Consider the following 25,879-nt stretch of genomic DNA (forward strand, 5'->3'; position numbering starts at 1 on the left):
GAGAAAATGCAAATTATTAATCATTTACACTTCGTTTATACATTAATACTAAAAGAAATAGAAAACCCTAGTGCAACAATGCCAACAGTCCAACCTGAACCTAGGTGTACCTCACCTGCGGTGGCGACTGAAGTAGATCAGAGGGTAGACCAGTGATATTGCAAGTGAAATGGCAGCTCTCAGATTTGTCAAAAACATCTCTTCTAAGAGACTTCTGAGAAATAGCATCTCTATTGTTATGGTGAATCGGCAATGGAGGTAAAGCCATAAGGGAGAATGACAAAAATGAGTTTCAAAGTACTTTCTTGAGGGCTGAGCTTCAAGCTTATTCCGATGGGACGTCCAGATCCAGCTTAATCAGATCGGATTCGAATTTGAATCAGATCAGAATCCAATTTGTAACCATAATCAAACAAGTACATATGCAAAAATAAACAATCTCATTAAGATGGTGCAATGTCAAGTTACCCACATTCAAAAAAGTGGAATTGGGCCTTAGAACACTGTTAATTGTAAACACCACCACCGTCTGGTGCATTAAATAAAAGATCCCACAGACATTATATAGGAGGGTAAGAAATGCAGCATGAAATTGCAACTCAACAGAAACAATGGAAATTCTTGAATGCATGTTGCCAATAATACTGCAACATGTCTTCTAAGCTGCAAAAGCATCAAATTTGATTCTGTTTGTTACTGCTTTCCACTGCATGTTGGTTTTCCAGGTCCCAACCCCCATCCCACTGAACAGGTCCATAAGGACTAGTACTCCCACGGATCCTTTTCTGCAGATGTTCTAAGCTGGCCACCCGCTGCATGGAAGATGTCCGGACCATCTTTGTGCCACCGTTGACATTCTGCACATCATCACCTGGGGCAACAGGAGGAACATCAGGCAAGCCATTGTTCAATCTCTGATCATGTGGAGTGCCAGTAGGAGCACCAGGAGAAGGTTGATAGAAGTGCTGGTTAGGGTCATCTTGCACAGGGACAGCAGCATCTGGAGATGCATCAGATGGGCTGCCAGAAAATGCCATGGCAATGTTGCCTACGTCAGCAGACATGGCCTGGAGAAATGGATTAAATCCTGTTACTCTCTTTACTGTATCTTCGGCCATCTTTACCTGGAAATTTAATCACACGAACATGAGCCCAAAATTTTTCCCTCAATATAAGGCAATGATCTTAAAGGAATTATCTTAGGAATCATTCAAGCAGAACTATCAATACCAGAGTAGGATTGCATTATAACAAATACAGTGATCACTTGCAATGCGGGTATAATTCTGGGTGCAAGTTCAATGAGCACTTGTAATACAGGTATAATTCTGTGTACGCCTCTTTCATATACACACTTCTTTTCCATTAAAAAATTGATAAAAAAACTAAATTACAGTGATCACTTTCACTATAATTGGTTGGTTTTTGAAAGACACCCCACCATTCAATTCTATGTAGCATTTGACTATTTTTAAGAAATCAACCACAACCTTTTGAATTATTTATGTAACAATAAATTGAGTCATCCTAGAGACCAGTTGATAACAGCTGAATTGGCTCAACCCTATTACTTATTCTTAGAGCTGTAAAGTGGACCACTGTAGCAAGCGGGTTGTGCCCAGCCCAGCCCAAACTATGGTATCGTGCCAGGCTTGGATTTTGAGGCCCACGGCCTGGCACCGCACAGCACAGCCCATATATATAATATTATATTAATATATATACATATATATATATATATGTGTGTGTGTGTGTATAAATTTTTATTTTCAATTTTATTATGCTATTTTATTACAATCCAATTTTATTGTAATTTTTTCAATTTCTTGTTTATCTTGTAAATTTATCTTTTTGCTTTTTCATTAATTGTTTTCAAGTTTTTATTTAAAAATCATGCCACCTGCGGCCTGGCCCGGCCCAACACAGCACAGGCCCACTTGGACTCATGGCACGGGCCGTGTTGAGCTTACCTTTAGAGGGGTTCCTGGTCAGGCAGGCATGGCCCGCCCAGGCCTGCATGTCAGCATGGTATGGCCTGCTAAAATGCGGGTTACCCACAAAAGTGGGCCATGCCGCTACTTATTCTTTGCCTTTTTGTGAATAAGTTCTTAAGAAGGTTGTGAGCTCCTTAATAGCTGAAACAGATTTGGGTCGATTACAGCATCTAGAATAGTTTACTATTTAAACATTTTATATTCACCAAAAGGCGAAGCAGTAAGTCATTCGGTTCAGCCCACTTCAGCCATTATCAAACAGCCCCTCAAACACTTCTTAACAGAGCAAATATGGTTGTACAAAATAAGGCCACATGATTGTTTGAAACCTGGCACTGCAACATATTCTCATCAATTGTCAAGAAATAAGGTAACTACAAGACAAAATCAACAAAAAATGCCACATGATTGTTTGATTTTGTTGTTCTCCAATAAGGATATCCAACTTGCAAATGCATCCAACTAGCAAAGGATCTTTTCAATGGAACTCTTATTCTGGAAAGTGATAATCTCTCTCTGATTAAAGCTTTGGTTGACAGAGGCTGCATCAGCTAGAGATGCATTCTTTTTGTGTAAAGATATCCTAGCTACTTCAGCTGGTCTTGACTTATCTTTTTCTTTTTGTTAAAAGGGAGGGTAATATATTGCCTCACTTGCTAGTGCATATGGGCTTAAGGATTCAGGACTTCTCTTTGAGTCTATGCCTTTATGGCTAGCTGATTGGGTGAATTTGAACTCTTCAGTGATGTAATTATCAACTTTTCTTTTTAATGAATTTCCTAATTACAAAAAAAAAAGGATATCCTTATGTCAAAAACCCACAAATAGTAGATGCAATTCATCTGCAAGTACACCATGTCTATTGCCTATCTCGCAGTGTAGGACAAGCATATAGGCAAATTGGAGTAAACTTACATTCTACACGTTAGACAGTGTATGCCCTTGGCTCCAATCGAAATGATGCACCTTATGACATTTAATGTAAATGAATAAAGTACATATTTGATTCATGTTATTGTAGTGTGTTTCTGTGTAATACCCTTAAACTGGACACATATGAGATTCGTGTTAGTTTAGAATGTTCACAGCCGTTGAATAAGTCTGGGGAGATTTATCCTGCCAAGGCTGACATTGATGTGCCGCCAAGTTGGTTGGGGTAGCCTGTCTCAGCTACTAGGGTGAGACCCAAGGTACATGCAGTGTAGGTTTACTTGAAACCTTGAACCGGACCAGATTTCCAATATTGCCCTGGACCTTGGAGATTGATGGGCAAAACTGAAAAGTTACACCTGACCCCTAGACTCGATTATGATACTGCACTAGGTGTCGGATTGGGCTATTTTTGATATGTCAATCAGTGAAATCCTTAGAAGGGGTCAAAACCTGGGTATGTTGGGACAGTCTGAGAATTCATCTGAGTGGGTGATCATAGTGACAGGATCAGCCCCTTTGTTGGACAAAGGTAATGATCGGAGATGCACTCTCTTTGATGGAAACCAAGTCTGCCGGCAGCCGATTTCAATCATTGAAATTTGTTTTGCAATATATATATATATATATATATATATATATATATATATATATACGGTTTCAAAATGCTTGCAAAAAAGTTTTAATTCCCGGGATCCATGTGAGTAGAGAGTGCAATACTGTTCCTTGCAATTGAAAGAGAGGCCCTCTCTTGTCGGGCAGTGTTTGATCATTATGGGCTGAGGGGTTAAGTGTAAGACCATTGAGGGTAATACCTGATGGGCTAATCTTGCATCTGCCCACAGTCCTTGGGTTTTTATAAGGTGTCTTGGCCCAGAGACCACTTAGTGTAAGTGCTGGGCCCATTAAGAGCCTATGGTGATGGGCTCAGGGGTTCACTGCCCATAACAGTGAATTCGGCCAAGCCTTGTAACAGAGGCTAGGCTGAACCTATGTGGCTGATGTGTAGATCAATGTTTGGGTCCCACGCCATACAAAGAAGCCCAACTGAGCAGCAGTTTGGAAGGTTAATGAGCACATAGACTTATTGGGCCTAAAGCCCATTTCGAACTGGTCTAATTTGATTAGTTAAAGAGAAGGGCGGATCTGGGATTTGGATAAGCAGATAGGATAGGGAGTTATCCCCATCCACTCAGAGAGTCTAGATCCAAATAGAGATTTGGATCTGGAAAGCTCCTAATGAGATTAGGAGGGCTGGTCTAATCTATAGATAAGATAAGGGCTTATCCTTATATCTTAAAGAGAACTCCTGATCCAAATACAGATTTGGATTAGGAAACTCCTAATGAGATTAGGAGCTCTCTTTTAAGGCTATAAAAGGAGGAGGGCGAACCTCCAGAGACATCACATCAAATCATCAGATCCTAGGTCATAGAGAGAAGACAACAACAGTGTGACTACGCCATTTTCTCCCTGCGTCCTCCTGCTGCTGCTACCATTGCCAGTTCGATCTCCATTCATGTAGGAGCGATCAAAAATAGTTCTTGATATCGGTCTTTGGAGAAAGGTTGATCTGAAGTCGTGCTCACAGCCTCCATCGAATTCTTACTGAAGGGTTCGGTTCTTGGGAAGAACACTGTTGATTCTGCTCCACCCTACACTGTGTCATTTTCAGTGGGAGCAATCTTTGAAGATTTCTTTGGGCATGAACACCTTCATTGGGAGTTACTGCTACTCTGTATCAGGTATATCCCTCTCCTACCTTTTGGTTTCAGATCTGATTCGGTTTAGGTTCAAGATTGATACTTGAAAATGCAGATTTTCTAAAACAAGGAATGTGATTCCCAGATGGGAGAGAGAATTTTTTTGAAAATTTGCCCTACCTGCAGGGTTTGGCCATCCATATAATGGATCTCTCATCCCTTCACTACATGCCAACAAGATCCAAGAAAAGTAAGGAGAAGAATTTTCTTAAATCCAGAATGATCATGTTCACCAATAAATGCCTAAAAAACTTCTCACTTACACTCTAAATGTTTGTAGCGGGCAAGAAAGTATAGCTTATTTGGACATAAGTTGGTCCAATGTTAAAGCTGGCACCACAAACCTTACAAATAGAGCATCTAAATCACCGAATGTCAGTATGCTATAAATTATTAAACATAGATTCACATTCCAGTGACATTTAACAAATTAAGTCATCCTCAAAAGGAGTCTGGATCTGCTCCTCACACAGCGTGCTTCACACCGACCTCACAGCATGTCCTGGCCGCATATTATGAACATCTCCCTTACTTGTATTTATTATTCATGGGGAGATGTTCCCAATATAGGGTGCAATGTGGCTGTGAGGTCGGTGTGAGATGCGATCTGTGAGGAGCAGATCCCAACTGCCTCAAAAGAAACACTGTTTGCCCTTCCCACATATGAAAATACATTATTTAGGCAAGCCACTTCAACAAAGACAAGGTACACAACCAATTAAACAAGGTAACTGAAGACCAAACATATATAGGCTGTGCAAACCAAAAATCTTAACTAAACCATGGAAATCTCTATTACTTTTCTATATATTAGGCAAGCCACTTCAACAAAGACAAGGTACACAACCAATTAAACAAGGTAACTGAAGACCAAACATATATAGGCTGTGCAAACCAAAACTCTTAACTAAACCATGGAAATCTCTATTACTTTTCTATATATCTGTGCATGTCAATGTAGTTGTCCCATTAGCCCACTAATCTATTTTAACAAAACTCTCTATTTTGCTATAACACATTCTCTAATTATCAAAAAAATGCTTAACAACACAATTTGATAAAAAAAATGCTTAACAACACACTCTTTATAAAACCATTGAACTTTGTGCAAATCTATTGGAAATAATCAGAAAGTCTCAATGACTTACCTTTGCCCGCAGTGTTTCAACATCTGCCTTAAGAACTCTATTGTCAACAGCAGCTTCATTGTACTTCTGACTTATGTCTGTGAGACGCTTCAATAATGAAGAATTCTCAACTCTCAATTGTGAAACCTATAGTACCATGAGAGCAAATAATATTAACCATCAATGATACACGAAGGAATATATAGGCAAGATAGAGGCCAAACCTGAGTCTCAAGCTCATTCATATGTGCTTGTTTTCTTCTTCTGGAGCGTCTAGCTGACTCTCTATTTGATAGCATCCTGAGTCGTATTATGTGGATCAATGCAAAGGCAAGGGGAATGCAATAAAAAATATTCTAACGTGTAAATACGTTTATTCATATTAATGAGCTCATACATGTAGTGATGTCATGATTAATTTCTGAAAGACAACTGACATATCAAAGCATGAAAACAACTTTTATCACACACTCTACTTCAGAAACATGAATAGATTAGTCTTTTCATTCACATAACATTTTTCCTAGCTAACAGGAGAGATCCATCTTTTCTGTTATTGCAGAAACAAAAAATGATAGATCATAGATAAACCATAACACCATTTCAAGTATTTGTATTCTGATGATACACATAAGACAAATATGAGACAACATTGGGAGCATCATGTTATTTTAAATGATGTATACCAAATGAACCATAACGCCATTTCAAGTATTTGTATTCTGATGATACACATAAGACAAATATGAGACAACATTGGGAGCATTATGTTATTTTAGATGATGTATACCAAATGATATAAGCACTCAAAATCCAGAGTTAAGTGAATAGAACCTTCCTGTAGCTCCATGCACCAACCTCCTACATCACAAGAAGACACAGAAACAAAAATGGAAAAACTCATGCTTACGGCTTACCTCCTTACACGCTTCACATCAGCAGGATCCATATTCTCAGTTATTTCTGTTTCCCCTTCAATCTCATCATCATCTGACTGCTCTCTTGATGACCCACTTGTTGTTGGCATAGTCTGAGCGCTCGATTTTTTTTGCATAGCAGGTGAGACTGAAATTCCAGCCGGTCCACCAGCCTTATCTTGAGCCTTGGGCAATCCATATCCAGGTCCTGCATGGGCAAAAACAGAGGAACCTTTCAGCTGATGCGTACTTGTTATTTTCACGCATTAAGACCTGCTATTTATCGAGGGGCTGGTTTTTTTTAACATGAAAAATGGAAATGGCAGTCCATTGCACAAACCATGGCTAAGACATAGAAACATCTATTTGATTCCCAACTTCAGGATAGAGCATCTGTGACCTTTAAAAGAGAAAAAAAAAAAAGGAAAACCAAAGCCAGTGCAGATTTGTTTGCATACTTTTAAGTTCCAGAAAAAACACTTTTATAGACAATTAGCCAGATAATAAATTGATGTACCTCTAAATCCACCTGAATGAATAGTTAAGTTAGGAACTCTGACCATGCCTTTCTAATCCGGTGGCTCAACATCCAAGGACCACTCAGCCTGTTCCTCATCCAGTCAATCATGATCTGAGAATACCCCTCAATGATTAAGCTCTCAATTCCCATAGGGGTTGTTAATATGATCCCCTTAAGTGGTGAAATTCCAGTACCTCCAAATCAAAATGAATGAGCAGTTTAGTTTGGAACTATGACATTGCCTAATCTGATAGCTCAACCCTCAAGGACCACTCAGTCTGTTACTCATTCAGTCAATCATGATCTGGAAATACCCCTTAATGACAAGCCTCTCAATTCAAATCCCATAGAAGTTGTTAACATGACCCCCATAAGTAGTGAAGTGCACTATAAGCTACACCCTTCCCTTTAATTGCATTGTGTTACTAACCACAATGCCCTACAAGCTAACAAGCCTGGATCTCCTGCAAGTAAAAACTCTTTGCACACAGCATCCAGCTGCACATTGGAAATATCTCCCATACATGTATGTTAAATTCATAGAGAGTGGTCTCCAATGATCTGATAGCTCAACCTAGACACATTGGGAATATCTCCCCAATGTGTCTAGGTTGTCCCATTTCCTCTTGGCCCTTACAGTATCTAGGTTTACCTCTAGGAGCCAACCCTAAGGAGAGCACCTTTTGGGCCCCGGTTCTGGAAAAGTTTGAGAAAATGTTAGCCTCACGGAAAAGGAACTATATTTCCTTAGGGGGTAGAGTAACATTATTTAAAGCTTCCTTAGCAAATCTGCCGATTTATTACTTCTCTGTGTTCAGGATTCCTGTTAGGGAGGCCAAGAAGTTGGAGAAATTAATGAGAATTTTCTTTGGGAGCCAGGGGAGGAAAAAATGATAACTTAATAAATTGGGGAATAGTGTATAGGAGGAAAGAGGAGGGTGGGTTGGGTCTGGGGAATTTAGTTTTGAAGAATAAAGCACTCCTAGGAAAATGGTTGTGGAGATGGCCCTTAGAACAGGAGAGACATGGTATGAGGTGATAGATAGTATACATGGAAGCTCGGGAAATGTATGGGATGCTAGTGTATCGTGTTGAGCCACGTTGGCAACTCCTTGGAAAGAAATTCAGAGTATTCTCCCTATTTTCCTCAACTGTATCAGGTATGATGTCAACTCTGGTACTTCTGTTTTGTTTTGGGAAGACATAAGGACAGTTTCCCTTCTCTCTATTCCCTTTCTTTTTTTTTTTCCTTTTTGTTTATCAATAACAGAAACTTTATTAATTAAGTGAAGATTTATGAAGCTTTAGATACAATAAGGCAGAGATAAAATGTCTTAGCTCCCCATCAACAAAATACAATGAAAGGAAATTAAAAATTAGCCCAAAAGATAGACTCCCTATTCATCCCTTGCTTGGCCAACCCATCTGCAAATGAATTAGCGGTCCTCTTACCCAGCTGTATTGTATCTCAATGTCCCTACACAGCCATAAGAATTTTTTCTTTTCATTGTTATAGCTTCACAAACTACTATCCTCTTTCTTCAACCAACTAATCACCTTCCAAGATCAAACGACTGATATTTAGTTCCCTTGCTCTTTGAATTCCTTCCAAAGCTGCAAGGATCTTAGCCCTAAGTGAGTCTCCTTCTCCAATAGGGCCTAAGAACAAAACAATAACAATCCCTTCCTCATTCCTGAATACTCCCCCAATCCTAGAGGGCCCTGGATTCCTTAAACTACTGCCATCAAAATTCAATTTTATAAATCCAAAGGGAGGAGGGGACCACGAGGGACTAAGAGTCCTCTTACACAGAGTAGAGGTTGCTACCCTTCCTCCTGAATACTACCCCAATCCCAGAGGGCCCTGGATTCCTTAAACTACTGCCATCAAAATTCAATTTTATAAATCCAGAGGCAGGAGGGGACCACGAGGGACTAAGAGTCCTCTTACGCAGAGTAGAGGTTGCTATATCTTTCCAATTTCTTAACAGGTCATCCATAGGAAAGTCTGAAAACAGTTCCATAGATTTTAGCCAGTGGGCAGCCCTTAAAAGTATTAGGTCTAATAGGGCAGTCTCCCTTATCTCTATTCCCTTTCTTGCTACAAGGATAAAGCAATCTCTCACTTTCTTCCAACATCTGTTTCTCCATCCTCTCTGAATTGGGACTTTGGGTTTCGTAGGGGCTTGAGGGATCATGAACTCTCTTGTGTTTCAGACCTTTTGTCACTACTTGAACGTGTTTTTCTGGACCCTCTCAGATCTGATGTGAGACTTTGGTCCCCTAGTCCAAAAGGTTATTTCACGTGTGCCTCCTTCTTTAAGTCCCTTTGCTCTCCCTCGAGACAATTGGGTTTCCCGGCTAAGGAGATTTGATCTAAACCTATACCTCCTAAAATTATTTTCTGCTGGGAGGTGTTCTATAGGAAAATCAACACTTCAAACTTATTGCAGAAGAGAAGGCCTTCTATGTGTCTCTCTCCTAATTGGTGTGTACTTTGCAGGGCTAATGGTGAGGATTGCTCTCACTTTTAACCTGTTCTTTTTCTGATGCTATTTGGGGTTGGATCTTTGCCTTGTTTGGATGCAGATGGAATTTGACCACAGCCGTAGATCAGTTCTTTGACCCTTCCTTCTTTGTGTGGCCCACAAAAAATGGTAAAACAATGTGGAGGTGCATTAGAGCTGCTGCTTTGTGGACAATTTGGGAAGAAAGAAATGTGAAGATTTTCCAAGAGGAGAGAAATTTTCAGAATGTAAAGGATTGCATTTTGACCAGAGCAATCCATTGGCTGAGATCATTGGATTCCTTTAAAATATATTCCTTTGATGACATTTGGAGGAACTGGATAGCTGTGGCTAGTAGCAGTAACAAGAAGAACAGGGTACCAGCTGTGTGGGTGCCTCCTTCTGAAGGTTGAACAAAGCTGAATTTTGATGGTAGTAGCCAAGGAAATCCAGGTCCATCAGGGATAGGAGGGGTGCTGAGAGATAAAGATAGTAATATATTAGCTTTATTCTCAGGCCCCGTGGGTACAGGAGACTCTATTAGAGCTGAGCTTCTAGTGGAGGTACAAGGTATTCAGATTGCAGACCAGTTACGAGTTCAGAATTTGCTTATTGAAGGAGACCCCAAAGTTGTTGTGGGTTGGTTAAAAAATCCAGCTTCAGTTATTTGGTGCTTACAGGGATATTATGAGAAAAGCTAATTGGTTTTCAAGGAACATGACTGTTAATTATCAGTGGGTGGGTGGAACAGCTAATACCATAGTGGATAAGTTAGCTAAGCAAGGGGCTTCAAGGAAATATTTATTCTGGGCAGCTCTGTAAGCTCTCATTTCCTAGTCTGATGTAGTACATTGTTGTTGTTGAGGAGAGGTACCAGCTCATGCCTCTCCTTGGGCAGGCTGTTTTGTACTTTCATTCTGATTATTATGAATAAATTATCATTCATTTATAAAAAAAAAAAATGTATGGTTAGATACCCATGCTTTCAGAGTCTGTGCACAGTTTTTTGCTTGCAGGAGATCCTGTTGCCAAACTAACACCCATCCTATAGAAGTTGCTAACCTGATAATGCCCTATAAGCTAACACCCATCCCCTTATCTTCATTGTATTACTAACCACAATGATTAGGTTGAAGACCATAAGGCTGACAGAACATTCCAATATGGTGAATATTCAAGCTTGCATAACCCCCAATATTATCCCATCCAGATGTGTACAGTGGCTTCAAAGAAAACTCCTTCCAAATTCCAATAACATCTCCTCCACAGCCAATGCCACATTCACTGAATCAGGAATAAAATATAATTTTGTATTAGTAACTAAGGATTTTATTGAGATGGATAAAAGAATAGATATATACAAATCTGTTCCGTATGCACCATTCTAGACTAGCTGTATTATCAAAATGCTTTTACCCCCCCCCCCCTAAAAAAATGTTTCCTATTTACCCTTTGTTTGGCCAAATTGTCTGCCAAACTATTTGCAAATCTTGGGACCCAATTACAAACAGCAACTAGTTCCATAATCATTTAGTTGCAACATGGGGTTTGGAAAAATAATTTTCTGCCAGCTCCTCAAGAGGAGGTTTTGGAGGAAAATGACATTTCAAAGGGGAAGGATATAAAGAACAGAAATGAAGCCTCCAGCATGATCTACCTCCTCTACTGCCACTAATTTCAGCATGAATTACCATGTCAACCCTGATTTTGTAAATCTTCCATCTCAACTAATGTGAAATTGTCTCTTTCTCAAGGAAAAGGTAAAGAGTAAACTTTGAGCAGAGTGAGAACATTCAAAATTCGATGGCAGAAGAACCAAAAATCACCACCATCATTACGCTGTACTGGGAAGTCAAGGCACTCTGGAGAGGTCGAAGATTGCAAAAGAGAAATTGATTTTAGAGTTTAGACATGAAAAACAAAGGGTGGTTTACCTAAAGGTATATATCTTCTCATAAAGCTTTTTTTCCTTTTTCAGTATTTTAGAGAAGTTTATTGATACTTCAAAATATGCACAGTGCCACTTGTCAACTCAATGCAACAAAGAGATCCTGTTTCACCATTCCACTCCAACAAAGACCATATCTTCCATCATATTTTTTATCAATAACAGAATTTCATTAATTTAGATGAAAATTACACAACAGAGGAGAGGTAACCTTTCTTACCTCTCCTCACCAGTATATTACAGATTACATTTGATTTCTTCCCACTGCTCTTTCGAGTTAGCCAATGAGACAATGTTGATGGGGAGAGAGCAAAAATTAATGAGAAAGAAAAGATTGTTATCATTTCCTAAAATCCCTGTCACAGATACAGGTAAAGGTATCCCATATGATATGTGTATATCATGCTTTTATATCTAGTTTTAGAAGCTGAGTGTCATTTCTCAATATTTATGCCTTGCAAAATTTAATTAAACTTTTTATTTATAAAAAAATAATTAAACTTTTAATTAGTACAGATATTTTATAGTAAGATTTGTTAAAAATATCAATTCTTATATTTTTGAAGTGTCAATGCTATTGAGTATATATTTGAAGGTGTCCAGGCAGTCTTCAGTGTTGTATCAGGTACATTTCATGTCCAAATAAAAGTATACTAAGCATGTATAGGTGTCCGGGTATCATAGTTTGGTGGAGCAGTAACTTGGACATGTATCAGAAATCAGAATGACTAAGAGAATCATATTAGCATGTATGTTGTAATTAAGAAATCAATACATTTAAGAACAAAAAAGGTTAACATGCCAGCACTCTGAAAATTAAGCACATGGAGATGCAGACCTACACCAGGGGCTTGAGATCCCAATTGTGAAGCATCTGAAGCCTGTGATGCACCCTCTGCTAAAAGAGCACAGTCTTGAGGTTTTGCAGAAGATGCCTGTTGACATAGGCCATAAGTATGCAAGTCATTCAAAAGTATATATAGCAAAATAAGGAGCATTTATTTATCAAAAAAAAAAAGGAGCATTCGTGTGGTAATAAGTATAGAGCTGCTGTTTGGGTGGTGGGGTGAGGTTATTGATCTGTTCTGTTGCTAAATTGTGAAAGACGGGATCTCTTTATTTTGGTGTGGGTTTGAATGTAAACATCAGGGTTGCTTGTAAAGGTTTTTTATTTGGCTGAATGGTGGTAGGGATGTCTTGTAGTCTGTTCACGTTTTCTCATCTAGGGTGATTTCTTATCACCTTTCTTGTGCTTTCTTTTATCTTAATGAATTTCATTGACTATCAAAAAATGTAATTTAAGATCACATAGTCAATGAAATTCATTAAAATAAAAGAAAGTAAGGGATGAAGATGGGAACATACTTGCTTCATACTCCAGTCCTGTGGGGCAAGGTGATGTGGCAAGGCCAGACTGCCAGAGTTTTGGTTGCAGTATATGGGGTTGAGAAGGCAAAAGAACTGGGTATTAGTATACTGATTATTGAAGGAGACTCGAAAATTGTGGTAAAATGGCTGCATATGGGGGAGGGGGTGACATGGCATTTGAGGAATGAATTCGGGAGATTTGAATGGCTATCAAAGGACATGTCAATCCTAGTGAGATGGGTGAGGAGAACTGCCAACAGTTTGGCAGACAGCTTAACCAAGCAAGGGGTACATAGAACACATATGTTTTGGGCTCAAATGTAATATTGGTTTGGGTAAGCTTCTAAAGCTGGTTTTTTCTTTTCACAACTTCTTGTTGTAACATGATTTTTCTAATAAATGAAATTTTTTCTGTGTTTCTGATAAAAAAAAGTACAACAAAATCAAATATAAAGGCATGCATCCTTTGGATGAAATAAGATTCCTACCCAAGGAATCAATTACCAGGTAAAAACAACAAAAACAGGCAAATGAATTTAACATCACACAGTCAAAGAAAAGACTCAAGCAGCCAGGTTACAATAAATTTAACTAAAATTAAGTAAACTACAGTACAAAAACAATAGTACATAAAAAATTGATGAAAGAAGCTAAAATTTTGCAATTAAAATTGATTCCTTCTCTGGATTCAACATTCTAAATGTAGATCACATTAGAATTTAGATACATGCATTGTTCCTGATGAGCTACTACCTGAACCAAACAACTCACATCTCATAAAGTGATAATGAGTTTGCTAACCATGGTGAGTAATGGAGATATAGATAACAATAGGCAAGCATTTTACAACTCAGTTATCTTGACACTTTCCTCTCAAGCCAATCAATATTTTTGAGAACAAAGCCTATCTTTGCCAGTAATAGAATAGATAAAACAAGTTGTCTCCTTGAAATACAAAATGAGGGCTCCACTCCCCAACAGAAACAAGACTTTAATTCAAAAAGTAGTACCTAAATACACAAGTGAATCACCATGAATTCAGTAAGATTTACAAATATCTACTAACAAAAAATACATGAAGTAAATGCATGTATTAAAACTAAATGTCACAATACGCAACAAGAGACTGTCTTCTGATGAAGTCAAAATCATCTACAATCCAAGCAAACAAGATTCAATTTTTCCAATTCCAAAAATAAGCTCCTAAATTGCAGGATAGAAAAGTTCTGCAATTGGTAAAAAATAAATAACTAAAGAATTGAAAAGAAAACAAAATTAAGAAGAGAAGCACGTAATTGCAAAACTTAGAAAGCAATCGCATTACATCCAGCAAAGCCATACATAATATACCAACATGGATCATAAATAAATTTCAAACACAAAAGAAATGATCCAATCAATTGAAAAAATAACATAGAAAATGGAACAAATCTGCAATTATCATTGAAGATAACAAAAAATCCAAATCCCACAACAATCACAAATATACCAAATGATCCAAAATATTGTAGTGCCACATAAATTCAAAGGGAAAAAGATACCCGAGACAAGGCCACAGCAGCGCAGGCAAGATTAAGACGGCTCTTAAGATATGCCTGGTACTCCTCGGAATCAATCGGTACACTGGGAGAGGGATCGGAAAGCGTCGGGGGAGGTTGAGACTTCTCGATCTCAACCACTTCATCATCACCTTCAACAGCAGGTCTCTCTGAAGTTTTGGCAGAAGAGAAAGGCGGAGGAACCGACGAAGCTGCAGTAGCAGAAGGCGGAGAAGTTGCGGCGACCGAAGAAGCCTCCTGAAGAAACCTCTGAAAAGCCCACTCGGATGAGCTCCGGTTCATCTTGAAATCCTCCCCTTGTTGCGCCGTCGATGAATGAGCAGGCGGCGGCGGCGGCCAAAATTGGTCGGAAATATCGCCCACCGAGAACACCCTATCCATCTCTCTCTCTCTCTCTCTCTCTCTCTCTCTCCCCTCAAATTCTCTCTTCAATTCTCCTCTGTTGCTTCGATCGCTCGCTCCTTCGATCTTCTGTGAGTTCTGTCTTGATTCTCTGGGGTGTCGTTTTTTGTTCTCGCTCGGGGCCGTATCAGAACTAGAGAAAAGTAGGAGACGACTTTTTCTCTAATCTCATCTCACTCGGGGCCCAAGTTGTCAACTATATGCTCCGCACATCCACGTCAGCGCTCTCACATGCACATCTACCGTGCATTAGAAGCATCTCGCGTGAATAATAATAAATAAGAACTGGAGATGTTCCTAATGTATGATAGGATGTATGTGAGGCGCTTGTGAGGCGCCAGATATTAAGAGCAGATCCGGTCTCTCAGCAGCAGCACCCAGCCCACCATTTTTCTCATACGGGACGTCACGTGTCATCAGCTTTCACGCGATCGAATCTTAACCGTTGGATACCAACACCTGAAATCCAAAGGTTGGTTTTGAGTTCTTAGATGGAACCCACAGTTAATGTTGGGTTTTCAATATCTAGATGACTGCCGCGTATTCAAAAGATTCTATAACTAATGAGCTTCTATATATAAAGGGCGAAGAATATCCGACGTGGCAAAAAATCTAAAGTGCTAATTTCTAAACTAAAGCTAGAAAAAGCAGCCAGCAAAGAATTTATTTGTTTTTCTTTTCTAAACATTATCTTCTTTATTATATCCAAATGGCAAAATTAGTATTTATTGCTATTTTTGCGGGAATTTTAGTAGGTCCACTGCAGGTGCGATCCAGAGCTGAAATGCTGACTCACCTGCGGTCGCCATCTCATGTTGACGAATGGCGAGTTGGCGACTGGCGAAGTGGCGAGGAATTCCCAACTTCCCATCATGCAAACATGATGGTCCAGAATTGAACAGAATAAATGGGCTTTTGGGAAAATCCTTTATAAAGGTAGGGCCCATGGACCATGGAAGAAGCGAGTGCTTAAAGAGGGCTTTTTGAGGAACCCCCGAAAAAAAGTGAGAAAAGTTGGAGAAGACGAGTAAAGTGTTGGCCTGTTGGGACTTGAGTTTAAACACAAGACGAGAGAGATTGTGAATTTTCAAACAAAAACATGTGATGGGACGATCAAAAGAAGTGAATAGATCGGATGGTTCAAAAGTTATTTGGATCATGCATCAGTGGGACCCGTTTGAAGATGGATGAATGGATGGAAACCTGTTGGAACATGGCTCATCCAGTTGGAGGATCCCCATTTAATTCAAGCCTGTCGAGGGTTCAGACTCACTATTGAATTCTTGTTTTTATTAAGGGGGCATTTTTTTTTTCAGATTTTGAGAGGAGTAAATTGGTCAATGTGATTTTGGTTTTTATTGATCAAGAATCTCATATTCTTTTTCAGATTTATGTAAAAATCAGGGAAATTTTATTTTCCTGATTTCAAAGTGGGTAAGTAACTTTCCTACTTGAATGAGACAAAAATGTCATTTTTAATAAGAAATTTTAATGGTTAAAATGGTCATTGCATTATTTACATAAGAAATAAAAGAACATGGATAAATGCACTTATTCGGATAAGTATTTTTCAGGAAAAAACAAAAAAATGAACGGGGACTAAAAAGTAACTAGCAAAGGGGCCCTACTTCGCAGGGGCTAGGGGTGAGAAAAAAATCGAAAAGGTTAATCGAACCGATCAATTTGGTTTTGGTTCGATATTCTTAAAAAACTGACAGTTTTGGTTCAGTTTCGATTAACCAGAATAATTGATATATACAGTAATATATTTATATAATATTATATATATTATATTTTATTTCAATTGAAAGTCGAACATTGTTAGTCTCTCTAATAGTCTCTTCAAAAATCTAAACCTTTCAGCCTTTCTGTTTGTCTCTTCGAAGTTCGAAACCTAAACCTCTCTCCTTGGCGGAAGGGCGAGACAGTCGTCTACTACGTGGTTACGTTACTCAATCTCCAACTACCTGATGGAGGACGAATGCTCATGGAGAAGGAAATAGTCTCTCTGTGCGGGGAGTTTCTCAACGGCAGCGCTGACACAACATTCATCGTGTTATAGTGGATCATGGAAAACCTGGTGAAGCATTCACACGTCCAAGCAAAGCTGTTGTCGGAGATTGAAGGGGTAGTGGGGTTCGGAGAAGAAATCAAAGAAGAAGATCTGCTTTGCTATATCTTAAGGCGGTGGTGTTGGAGGGTCTGAGAAGACACCCACTAGGACACTTCCTGCTGTCGCACGTAGTGACAGAGGATGTCACCATAGATGGGTATCTTATACCAAAGAATGCAATAGTGAATTTCATGATAGCAGAGTCTCGCCTGTCATCTCCGTTGTGCGTCCCACGCCAACCACTAGCACCAAGCGGCAACGCCGGTCGCAAGCACCAACGCCATCTCTGTATCTATCTTTTCTCTTTCTTTCATCTAAGTGCATAAAAAAACCAAAAAACCGAAACACGGTTAATTGGTTGCATTGGTTCGATTTTGGTTTGGATATTTAAAAAACTGATCAAGTTGGTTCGGTTTGAAAAAAAATACTCCACGGTTCAGTTAACCAAACCATGAGCACCCCCAGCAGGGCTGGATTGAAATAGTAATTACTATTTGCTACATTAAGAAAATGGTTTCTTAATAAGAAACTTACAATAATAAGCACTAAAATCTTGAAATTCATATAAAGACTTATAAAAGATCATCATGTGCTCGTTTTTTAAATATTGCTTCAGCAAAGCATCTCATATAAAAGAACACGGTCATACAATGATAGTTTTGAGTTCTACTTCATAATTGTCCTTTGTTTCACATTGAGAACTCTCAATTGACTTGGACAGTAGGACCGTTCGGCCTGGGAACCGTCCAGGCAACTGGTTCTGTTTTACCCCAAACCTGGTCCCTGGCAAAAAATCGTTGAATCAGTCAATGACCCATTGTTGGGCAGGTGAAATGTTGACTTGTTCAACGTTTTTGGCCATTTTTTATTTTTAATTTTTGTTGTTAGAACGGGCCATCTGTTCGAATTGGACAATCAAACCGTCGACTTGGAAACCAATGGCCAGAATGGTTCTATTTTCGGGTCATTTTTTTGTAGAACTAGAAAATTGGCGATAAATCCACCAAATTGGAAAAATCAAGGAAAAAAATCAAAAAATTGAGTCCAAAGTTCTGCTTTGATATGGAGCTAAACATACATGCAATCAAAGAAAGAAACAAAGCAAATCATCTCTTAAGAAAAAAAAAAGTTGCACAAGAAAACCCAAAGAAAAAACAAAAGGGAAGAAATAAAATGGTGATAAACCCTAAAAACCGTTTTGGAGGATCTTGAAGAAGACTAAACATAAAAAAAAAAAACAAAAACAAAAGCAGTAAATGAAAAAAAAAAGGAATATACTGCACACGCTCGAATAAAGCTCATGACAGAAGAAACCTTTGAATAGTGAAAATCCGAAAAACATAAAAAATCATGGTTTTTGAACTGTCGTTGACCCGTATGGGCGAACATTTCGGCCTAGGAACCGTATAGGCAACCGGTTCCATTTTACCCCAACCCAAGTCCCTGGCCAAAAACCATTGAATCGGTCAATGACCCATTGAATCGGGTGGTCAAACCATTGACTCGTTTAATGGTTTGTGGCCGTTTTTTTAATTTTTTTAATTGGGAGCCATTCAAGCAATTGGTGTCGTTTTATTCCAATCCTAGTCCCTGGCCAAAAACCGTTGAATTGGTTAACGACCCAATAACCTAGGCGGTCGAATTGTTGACCCATTCAATGGTTTTTGGCCATTTTTTTATATTTTTTAATTTTTGTTGTCAGAACAGGCCGTTTGTTCAAACCAGACAATCGAATCGTCGACTAAAAAATTGGTGGCCATAACGGTTCTGTTTTCGGGTCGTATAAGTCACACACTTGAATGACATAACACGTATGATACTGCTTAATAGACCTCACACACTCAATTTTTTGCTAGTAATTCTTGTTGTCAAAATGGGTCATGCGTTCGAATCGAACAATCAAACCACTATTTTATTTTTATTTTTTAATTGGGAACCATCTAAGCAACCGGTTCCATTTTACCCCAATCTCTCCTGGCCAAAAACCGTTGAATCGGTCAACGACTCATTGACTCAAGCGGTCGAACCGTTGACCCGTTCAATGGTTTTTGGCCGCTTTTTTTATTTTTTTAATTTTTGTTGTCAAAACGAGTCGTCCATTGAAACTAGGCGATTGAACTGTCCATCTAAAAATCATTGGCTAGAACAATTCCATTTTCGGGTCATATGAGTCACACGCTTGAATGAAATAACCCATATGATGCTGCTTAATGGACCTCACACACTCAATTTTTTGCTTGTAATTTTTGTTGTTAAAACGGGTCCTCCATTCAAATTGGACAGTCGAACCATCAACCCAAAAAATGGTGGGCTGAAAGGTTCTATAATTTTTTGATAAATAATCATAATTTACCTAAAAGGTTATATTTAAGGCTGATTTTAATAATCATTTTTTGATCAATTTGTTGATTTCTTAAAAATTGGCCGATTAAACACCAAAAACACCAAAATAGTCAACTATACACAAGGTAACACGTGGCGAAAGGGGAGACCACCCCTTTCCTTTTAATATATATAAAAGTGGAGGGGCCAATTGTAACATTACTATTTGCTACATTAAAAAAGATAATGGTTTCTTAATAAGAAACTTGCAATTATAAGTACCCAAGTTTTGAAACTCAAATGACTTAAAAAGATATCATCATGTGCTCATTTTTTAAATATTGCTTAAGCAAAGCATCTCATATAAAAGAACATGAATATACTGTGATAGTTCTGAGTTCTACTTCATAGTTGTCATTTGTTTCACATCGAGAACTCCTAGTTGACCCAAACGATAGAATTGTTCGGCTAAGAACCATCCAGGCAACCAGTTTCATTTTACCCTAAACCCAGTCCCTGACAAAAAATTGTTGAATTAGTCAATGGCCCATTAATCTGGGTGGTCGACTCGTCAACCCATTCAATGGTTTTTGGCCATTTTTTTTAATTTTTGTTGTCAGAATGGGCCATCTGATCGAACTAGACGGTCGAACCATTGGCCTGGAAAACGATGGCCAAAACAATTTCATTTTTGGATCATTTTTTTCTAGATGTCAATAATTAGACGAATAATTTTGTAGTTATAGTCATGGGAAGGGTGGACATTGCAAGGGATTCCAAAACCTTGAAAAGATAAATTCAAAGTGACCATAAACACAAAAAAAAAATGGCGGTAAATCCACCAAACTAGAAAAACCAAGGAAAAAAATCAGAAAATCAAATCCAAAGTTCCGCTTTGAGACGGAGCTAAACATACATGCAATCAAAGAAAGTGACAAAGCAAATCGTCTTGTAAGAAAATTAAAAAAAAAACATTCTACAAAAAAAACCCAAAGAAAAAACAAAAGCGAAGAAATAAAATGGTGGTAAACCCTAGACCGTTTTAGAGGATCTTGAAGAAGAAGACCAAACACAAAAAAAAAGCAAAAAATGAAAACAAAGGAACATAGTGCACACATTTGAATAAAGCCCATAGTAGAAGAAACCTTTGAATAGAGAAAATCCAAAAGCATAAAAAGCATGGTTTTTGAACCACCGTTGACCCGAACGGACAGACATTTCGGTCTGAGAACCATCCAGGCAACCGGTTCTGTTTTACCTCAATTCCGGTCTCTGGCCAAAAACCCTTGAATTGGTCAATGCCACATTAACCTGGGTGGTCGAACTATTGACTGGTTCAATGGTTTTTGGCCATTTTTTTTATTTTTTAATTAGGAACCGTCCAAGCAACTGGTTCTATTTTATCCTAATCCCAATCCCTGGCAAAAAACCGTTGAATCGGTCAACGAGCCATTGACTCGGATGGTCAAACCGTTGACCCGTTGACCCATTCAATGGTTTTTGGTCATTTTTTATTTTTTTTTTAATTTTTGTTGTCAGAACGAGTTGTCCATTCAAACCGAATGATCGAATCGTCGACCCGAAAACCGATGGCCAAAACGGTTCCGTTCTCGAGTCGTATGAGTCACATGCCTGAATGACATAACACGTATGATACTACTTAATGATTTTCACACACTCAATTTTTTGCTTGTAATTTTTGTTATCGGAACGGACCGTCCTTTCGAACTGGGTTGTCGAATTGACATTTTTTATTTTTTAATTGGGAATTGTCCACGACATCTAGGCAACCGGTTCCGTTTTACCCCAATCCCAGTCCCTGGCCAAAAACCATTGAAACAGTCAACAACTCATTGACATTTTTTGAATTTCCCGCCAAAACAAAAAGACCAAATTTTTTGAATTTTCTAGTGCATACGGTTGAGGAAAGCTTTATTTATTATCTTTACTTCTTTACTTATTATTATTGAATGTAGCATTGGAAGATGGGAGGGATGAGTACTATATGAAAGGGAAAATATAGATGGACTAGGTTTTTCACTCATTTATAAAAAAAAAAAAAAAGTTTTTTCACATGGTGGTTTAAACCTATAGAATAAACAATGTAAAATATAAGACTGCCATTTGGCGAAAGGGAAGACCACCCCTTTCGTATTAATAGATATACTAGCGAAGGCACCCTGCTTCGCAGAGGCTGGAATAGAATTGTAACATTGCTATTTGCTACATTAAAAAAGACAATGATTTCTTAATAAGAAACTTGCAATTATAAGTACTCAAGTCTTGAAACTCATATAAAGACTTAAAATGGATCATCATGGGCTTGTTTTTTTAAATATTGCTTAAGTAGAGCATCTCATATAAAAGAACGCAATCATATAGTGATAGTTCTAAGTTCTACTTCATAGTTGTCCTTTGTTTCACACCAAGAACTCCCAGTTAACCTAGATGGGAGGACTCTTCGACTCGAGAGCCATCCAGGCAACCGGCTTTGTTTTACCACAAACCTGGTCTCTGGCAAAAAGTCATTGAATCAATCAACGACCCATTGACCCAGGCAGTTTAACCATCTACCCAATCAATAGTTTTTGGCCATTTTTTATTTTTTAATTTTGGTTGTCAGAATGGGCCATCCATTCGAACCGAATGATCGAACCGTAGACCTAAAAACCGGTGGTCAGAATGGTTTTGTTTTCGGGTTGTTTTTCCTAGGTGTCAATAATTAGGCGAAATAATTTTGTAGTCATAGTCATGGGAAGAGTGGACATTGCAAAGGATTCCAAAACCTTGAAAGATAAATCCAAAGTGACCTTAAACACATAAAAAATTTGGCGTTAAATCCACAAATTTGGAAAAATCAAGGAAATAAACCAGAAAATCGAGTCCAAAGTTCTGCTTTGAGATGGAGCTAAACATACATGTAATCAAAGAAAGAGGCAAAGCAGATCATCTTATAAGAAAATACAAAAAAAAAAAAAATCACAAGAAAACCCAAAGAAAAAACAAAAGGGAAGAAATAAAATGGTGGTAGACCCTAAACCGTTTTGGAGGATCTTGAAGAAGAAGACCGGACACCAAAAAAAAAAAACTAGAAAATGAAAAAAAAATCTACCACACAAGCTCGAATAAAGCCCACAATAGAAGAAACCTTTGAATAGTGAAAATCCGAAAACATAAAAACCATGGTTTTCGAACTGCCATTGACTCGAACGGATGGACATTTCAGCCTAAGAGCCGTTCAGGAAACCGGTTCCATTTTACCCCAATCCTGATCCTTGGCCAAAATCCATTGAATCGGTCAACGACTCATTGACCCAAGCAGTCGAATTGTCAACCCGCTGACTTGTTCGATGGTTTTTGACCATTTTTTTTATTTAATTGGGAACCATCCAAGCAACTGGTTCCGTTTTATCCTAATCTCGGTCCTTGGCCAAAAATCATTGAATCGGTCAATGACCCATTTACCTAGGCGGTTGAACCATTGACCCATTCAATGATTTTTGATTTTTTTTATTTTTAAAATTTTTATTGTCAGAACGGGCCATCTGTTCGAACCGAGCAGTTGAACTGTTAACCCCAAAAGTGAGGCCAAAACGGTTCCATTTTCAGGTCGTATGAGTCACACGCTCGAATGACATAACATGTTTGGTACTCATTAATGGACCTCACACACTCAATTTTTTGCCTGCAATTTGTGTTGTCAGAATGGATCGTCCATTTTTTATTTTTTAATTGGGAACCGTCTAGGCAACCAGTTCCGTTTTACCCCAATCCCGGTCCCTAGCCAAAAACCATTGAATCAGTCAATGACCCATTGGCCTGAGTGGTCGAATCGTCAACCCATTGACCCGTTCAATGGTTTTTGATAATTTTTTAGTTTTTTAATTTTTGTAGTTAGAACGGGTCATCCGTTCGAACTGAATAGTCAAGCCATCGACCCAAAATCTAGTGGCTAGAATGGTTCCATTTTCGAGTCATATGAGTCACACACTCTAATGACATAACATGTATGATACTGCCTAATGGACCTCACACTCAAATTTTTGCATGTAATTTTTATTGTCAGAATAAGTTGCCCGTTTGAACTGGATGATCGAACCATTGACCTGAAAACTAGTGGCTAGAACAGTTCTGTAATTTTTTGCTTGTAATTTTTGTTGTCAGAATAGGCCATTCGTTCGAACAGAACAAGTGAACTGTTGACCCAAAAATCAGCGGCCAGAACGGTTCCATTTTTGGGTCGTATGAGTTACACGCTCGAATGACATAACATGTATGATACTACTTAATGGACCTCACACACTCAATTTTTTACCTATAATTTTTGTTGTCAGAACGGACCGTCTGTTCAAATTGGATGATCGAACCATCGACCCAAAAGCCAGTGGTCAGAACGAGTTCGTAATTTTTTGCTTATAATTTTTGTTGCCAGAACGAGCCATCCGTTCGAACCGTTGCTTGTTAGAATGTTATTAACAACATTTATCAACAATAGTAAGTAATTATAATATTTTATTAAATAATCATTAATGATAGTTTTAATAATATTGTTTAGTTATTTTTAATATAACATTAATTGTTAAATTTATGAATAGGATTTATTACCAATATTCATTAAATTAATAATTACCAAAATTAAATTAAATTAACATTATTTATTAGTAATAGTCAGTAATTATAATATTTTATTAAATAATCAAAAACAATACTTTTAATACCATTTTTAGTTATTTCTAGTATAACAATAATTACTAAATTTACTAAAAGTATTTATTAATAACAGTATTTATAATTTTAATTTAAAGTAAAATTAAAGTAAATATCTGTTTATTAACAACATTTGTAATAACAATAACTTATAATTATAATCACTAATTATATATTTATTAATTTATTGTAGTAATCAGTAATTATTAAAACCGGGTTACTAAATTTATTAATAGTTTTATAATTTTAATTTAAAGTGAGTATCTAGTTATTAACAATATTTATAATAATAGTAATTATTATTTATAATAACTAATTATATATTTATTAAATTACTGTAATAATCAGTAATTATTAAATTACAGTAGTTAATTGCTGTAATAATCAGTAATTACTGTTATTTATAATAACAGTAATTATTTATAATCGGTAATGATAGTAATTAAAGGGAAATACTGCCCTTACTACGGATCTGGGTTGCTCTCACGTGGGATCTATTCGTACGAGTGAATTCCATTTCCTGCATGTAGAGAGCACACATTTCCTGTACGTAGAGAGCACCCATTTCTGATTCAAGGGTTCTATTGTTCTTTTTATTCTTTTTGCCTTGGGCGTTCTTTGTTTGGGGCTGGGGACCAAATCCAAAATCAATGCTTTGAAAAACAACTTGGAACCAGAACCGCTTTGGTCCGAACAAGGATAAAAAATCACATCATATTAGGGTGTATTGGCCGATATGTATCGTATCAGCAAACCCCACCCCCTCTAATACACCTCTATTATGGGTGTTTTGGAGTCTGACCTAGTTTAGAAGATAGATGGACCTTAAACCAATCCCACTGAACCAAACAAGTTTCTAAATATCAATACAGGCTGATACACCACTAATCAGATGTATGATATTTAGAACCTTAGGTCTAATAGGATTAACTAATGATTAAAAATTTTAATTTGAAAACCATTATTTAAATCAAATGAATCAATGATTCAACCACCAGGTCAATGTATTGCTGATCAATTCAACGATTTTAAGGGAAAATAATAATTTGGGGCTGAAAGGGAAGTGGTACCCTTGCCAGTTTCCACACAATCCCACCAAAAGGAAGTTGTGTTTGTCAATCATTCTTGCTCCACATTTTGTTAGGATGCCCGTGGTGAGATCCGGGTTGGGATGGTTCGATAATGTGAATCTTGTAACAATCCAAACTTAAAATTCGGGCATGGAACAGGGTCAGATCTCAGCTTTTATATCAACCCACATCATTTTGTGTCCCAGCTGACGCTAGGGGTGTTCAAAGGGTCAGTTTCGTTTGGTTTTAAGTTGTTTGTCCAACTGAACTGTTTGATTGGGTTGGGGAATTGGTCATCTGAAATCGATTGATCATTAGTGGAAATTAGCCAATTTAGATTTATTGATTTGATTGATTAATTTAAAATATTTAAATTTTAAAAATTAGAATGGTATTATTAAAAATTAAATAAAAATATTTTAAATTAAGAAATATGAGAATTTTCCCACTTTATCATATTAAAAAAAGAACTTTAAAAAATTTAATATTAATATATATCTATGATCGAATTGGATCGATTTTGTTCAATTATACATGACCAACCTATAAGATTATAACAATGGTTTAATTGAAGTCAATAAAAAATAGTAAAAAACCAACCACCTTGAATCAAATTGATTGATTCAATGGTT

General features: G+C 37.7%; 1 protein-coding gene across 2 annotated transcripts; it reads right to left on the reverse strand.

Annotated features, from left to right (window-relative positions):
- Positions 1-423: 423 nt before the first annotated feature.
- On the reverse strand, positions 424-15,207 carry LOC148864848 (light-inducible protein CPRF2-like). 2 transcript variants are annotated; one of them, XM_088980450.1, is made up of 6 exons: positions 14,616-15,207; positions 12,551-12,641; positions 6,732-6,939; positions 6,039-6,114; positions 5,836-5,961; positions 424-1,124 (listed from the first exon to the last, which is right to left on the reverse strand). In XM_088980450.1, exons 1-6 carry the CDS (start codon positions 15,012-15,014, stop codon positions 675-677), a joined length of 1,350 nt encoding a protein of 449 aa, XP_088836576.1. In that variant the 5' UTR covers positions 15,015-15,207; the 3' UTR covers positions 424-674. The 2 variants fall into 2 exon arrangements, with proteins under 2 accessions (XP_088836576.1, XP_088836575.1); XM_088980449.1 differs by having other exon boundaries at positions 12,545-12,641; positions 14,616-15,206.
- Positions 15,208-25,879: the final 10,672 nt, after the last annotated feature.

The sequence above is a fragment of the Nelumbo lutea genome, chromosome 3, assembly GCF_056320005.1.
Source record: "Nelumbo lutea isolate HS-2025 chromosome 3, American lotus-T2T, whole genome shotgun sequence".
In the NCBI taxonomy this organism is placed as follows: domain Eukaryota; kingdom Viridiplantae; phylum Streptophyta; class Magnoliopsida; order Proteales; family Nelumbonaceae; genus Nelumbo; species Nelumbo lutea.

Bases quoted from the DNA above. Each gene is read 5' to 3' on its own strand.
- LOC148864848 (XM_088980449.1), bottom strand. From the start codon at position 15,014: ATGGATAGGGTGTTCTCGGTGGGCGATATTTCCGACCAATTTTGGCCG. The intron at 6,115-6,731 runs GTAAGCCGTAAG...AATACGACTCAG, and splicing joins GATGTGAAGCGTGTAAGGAG to GATGCTATCAAATAGAGAGT. The intron at 1,125-5,835 runs GTAAGTCATTGA...TTAAATTTCCAG, and splicing joins TTGAAACACTGCGGGCAAAG to GTAAAGATGGCCGAAGATAC.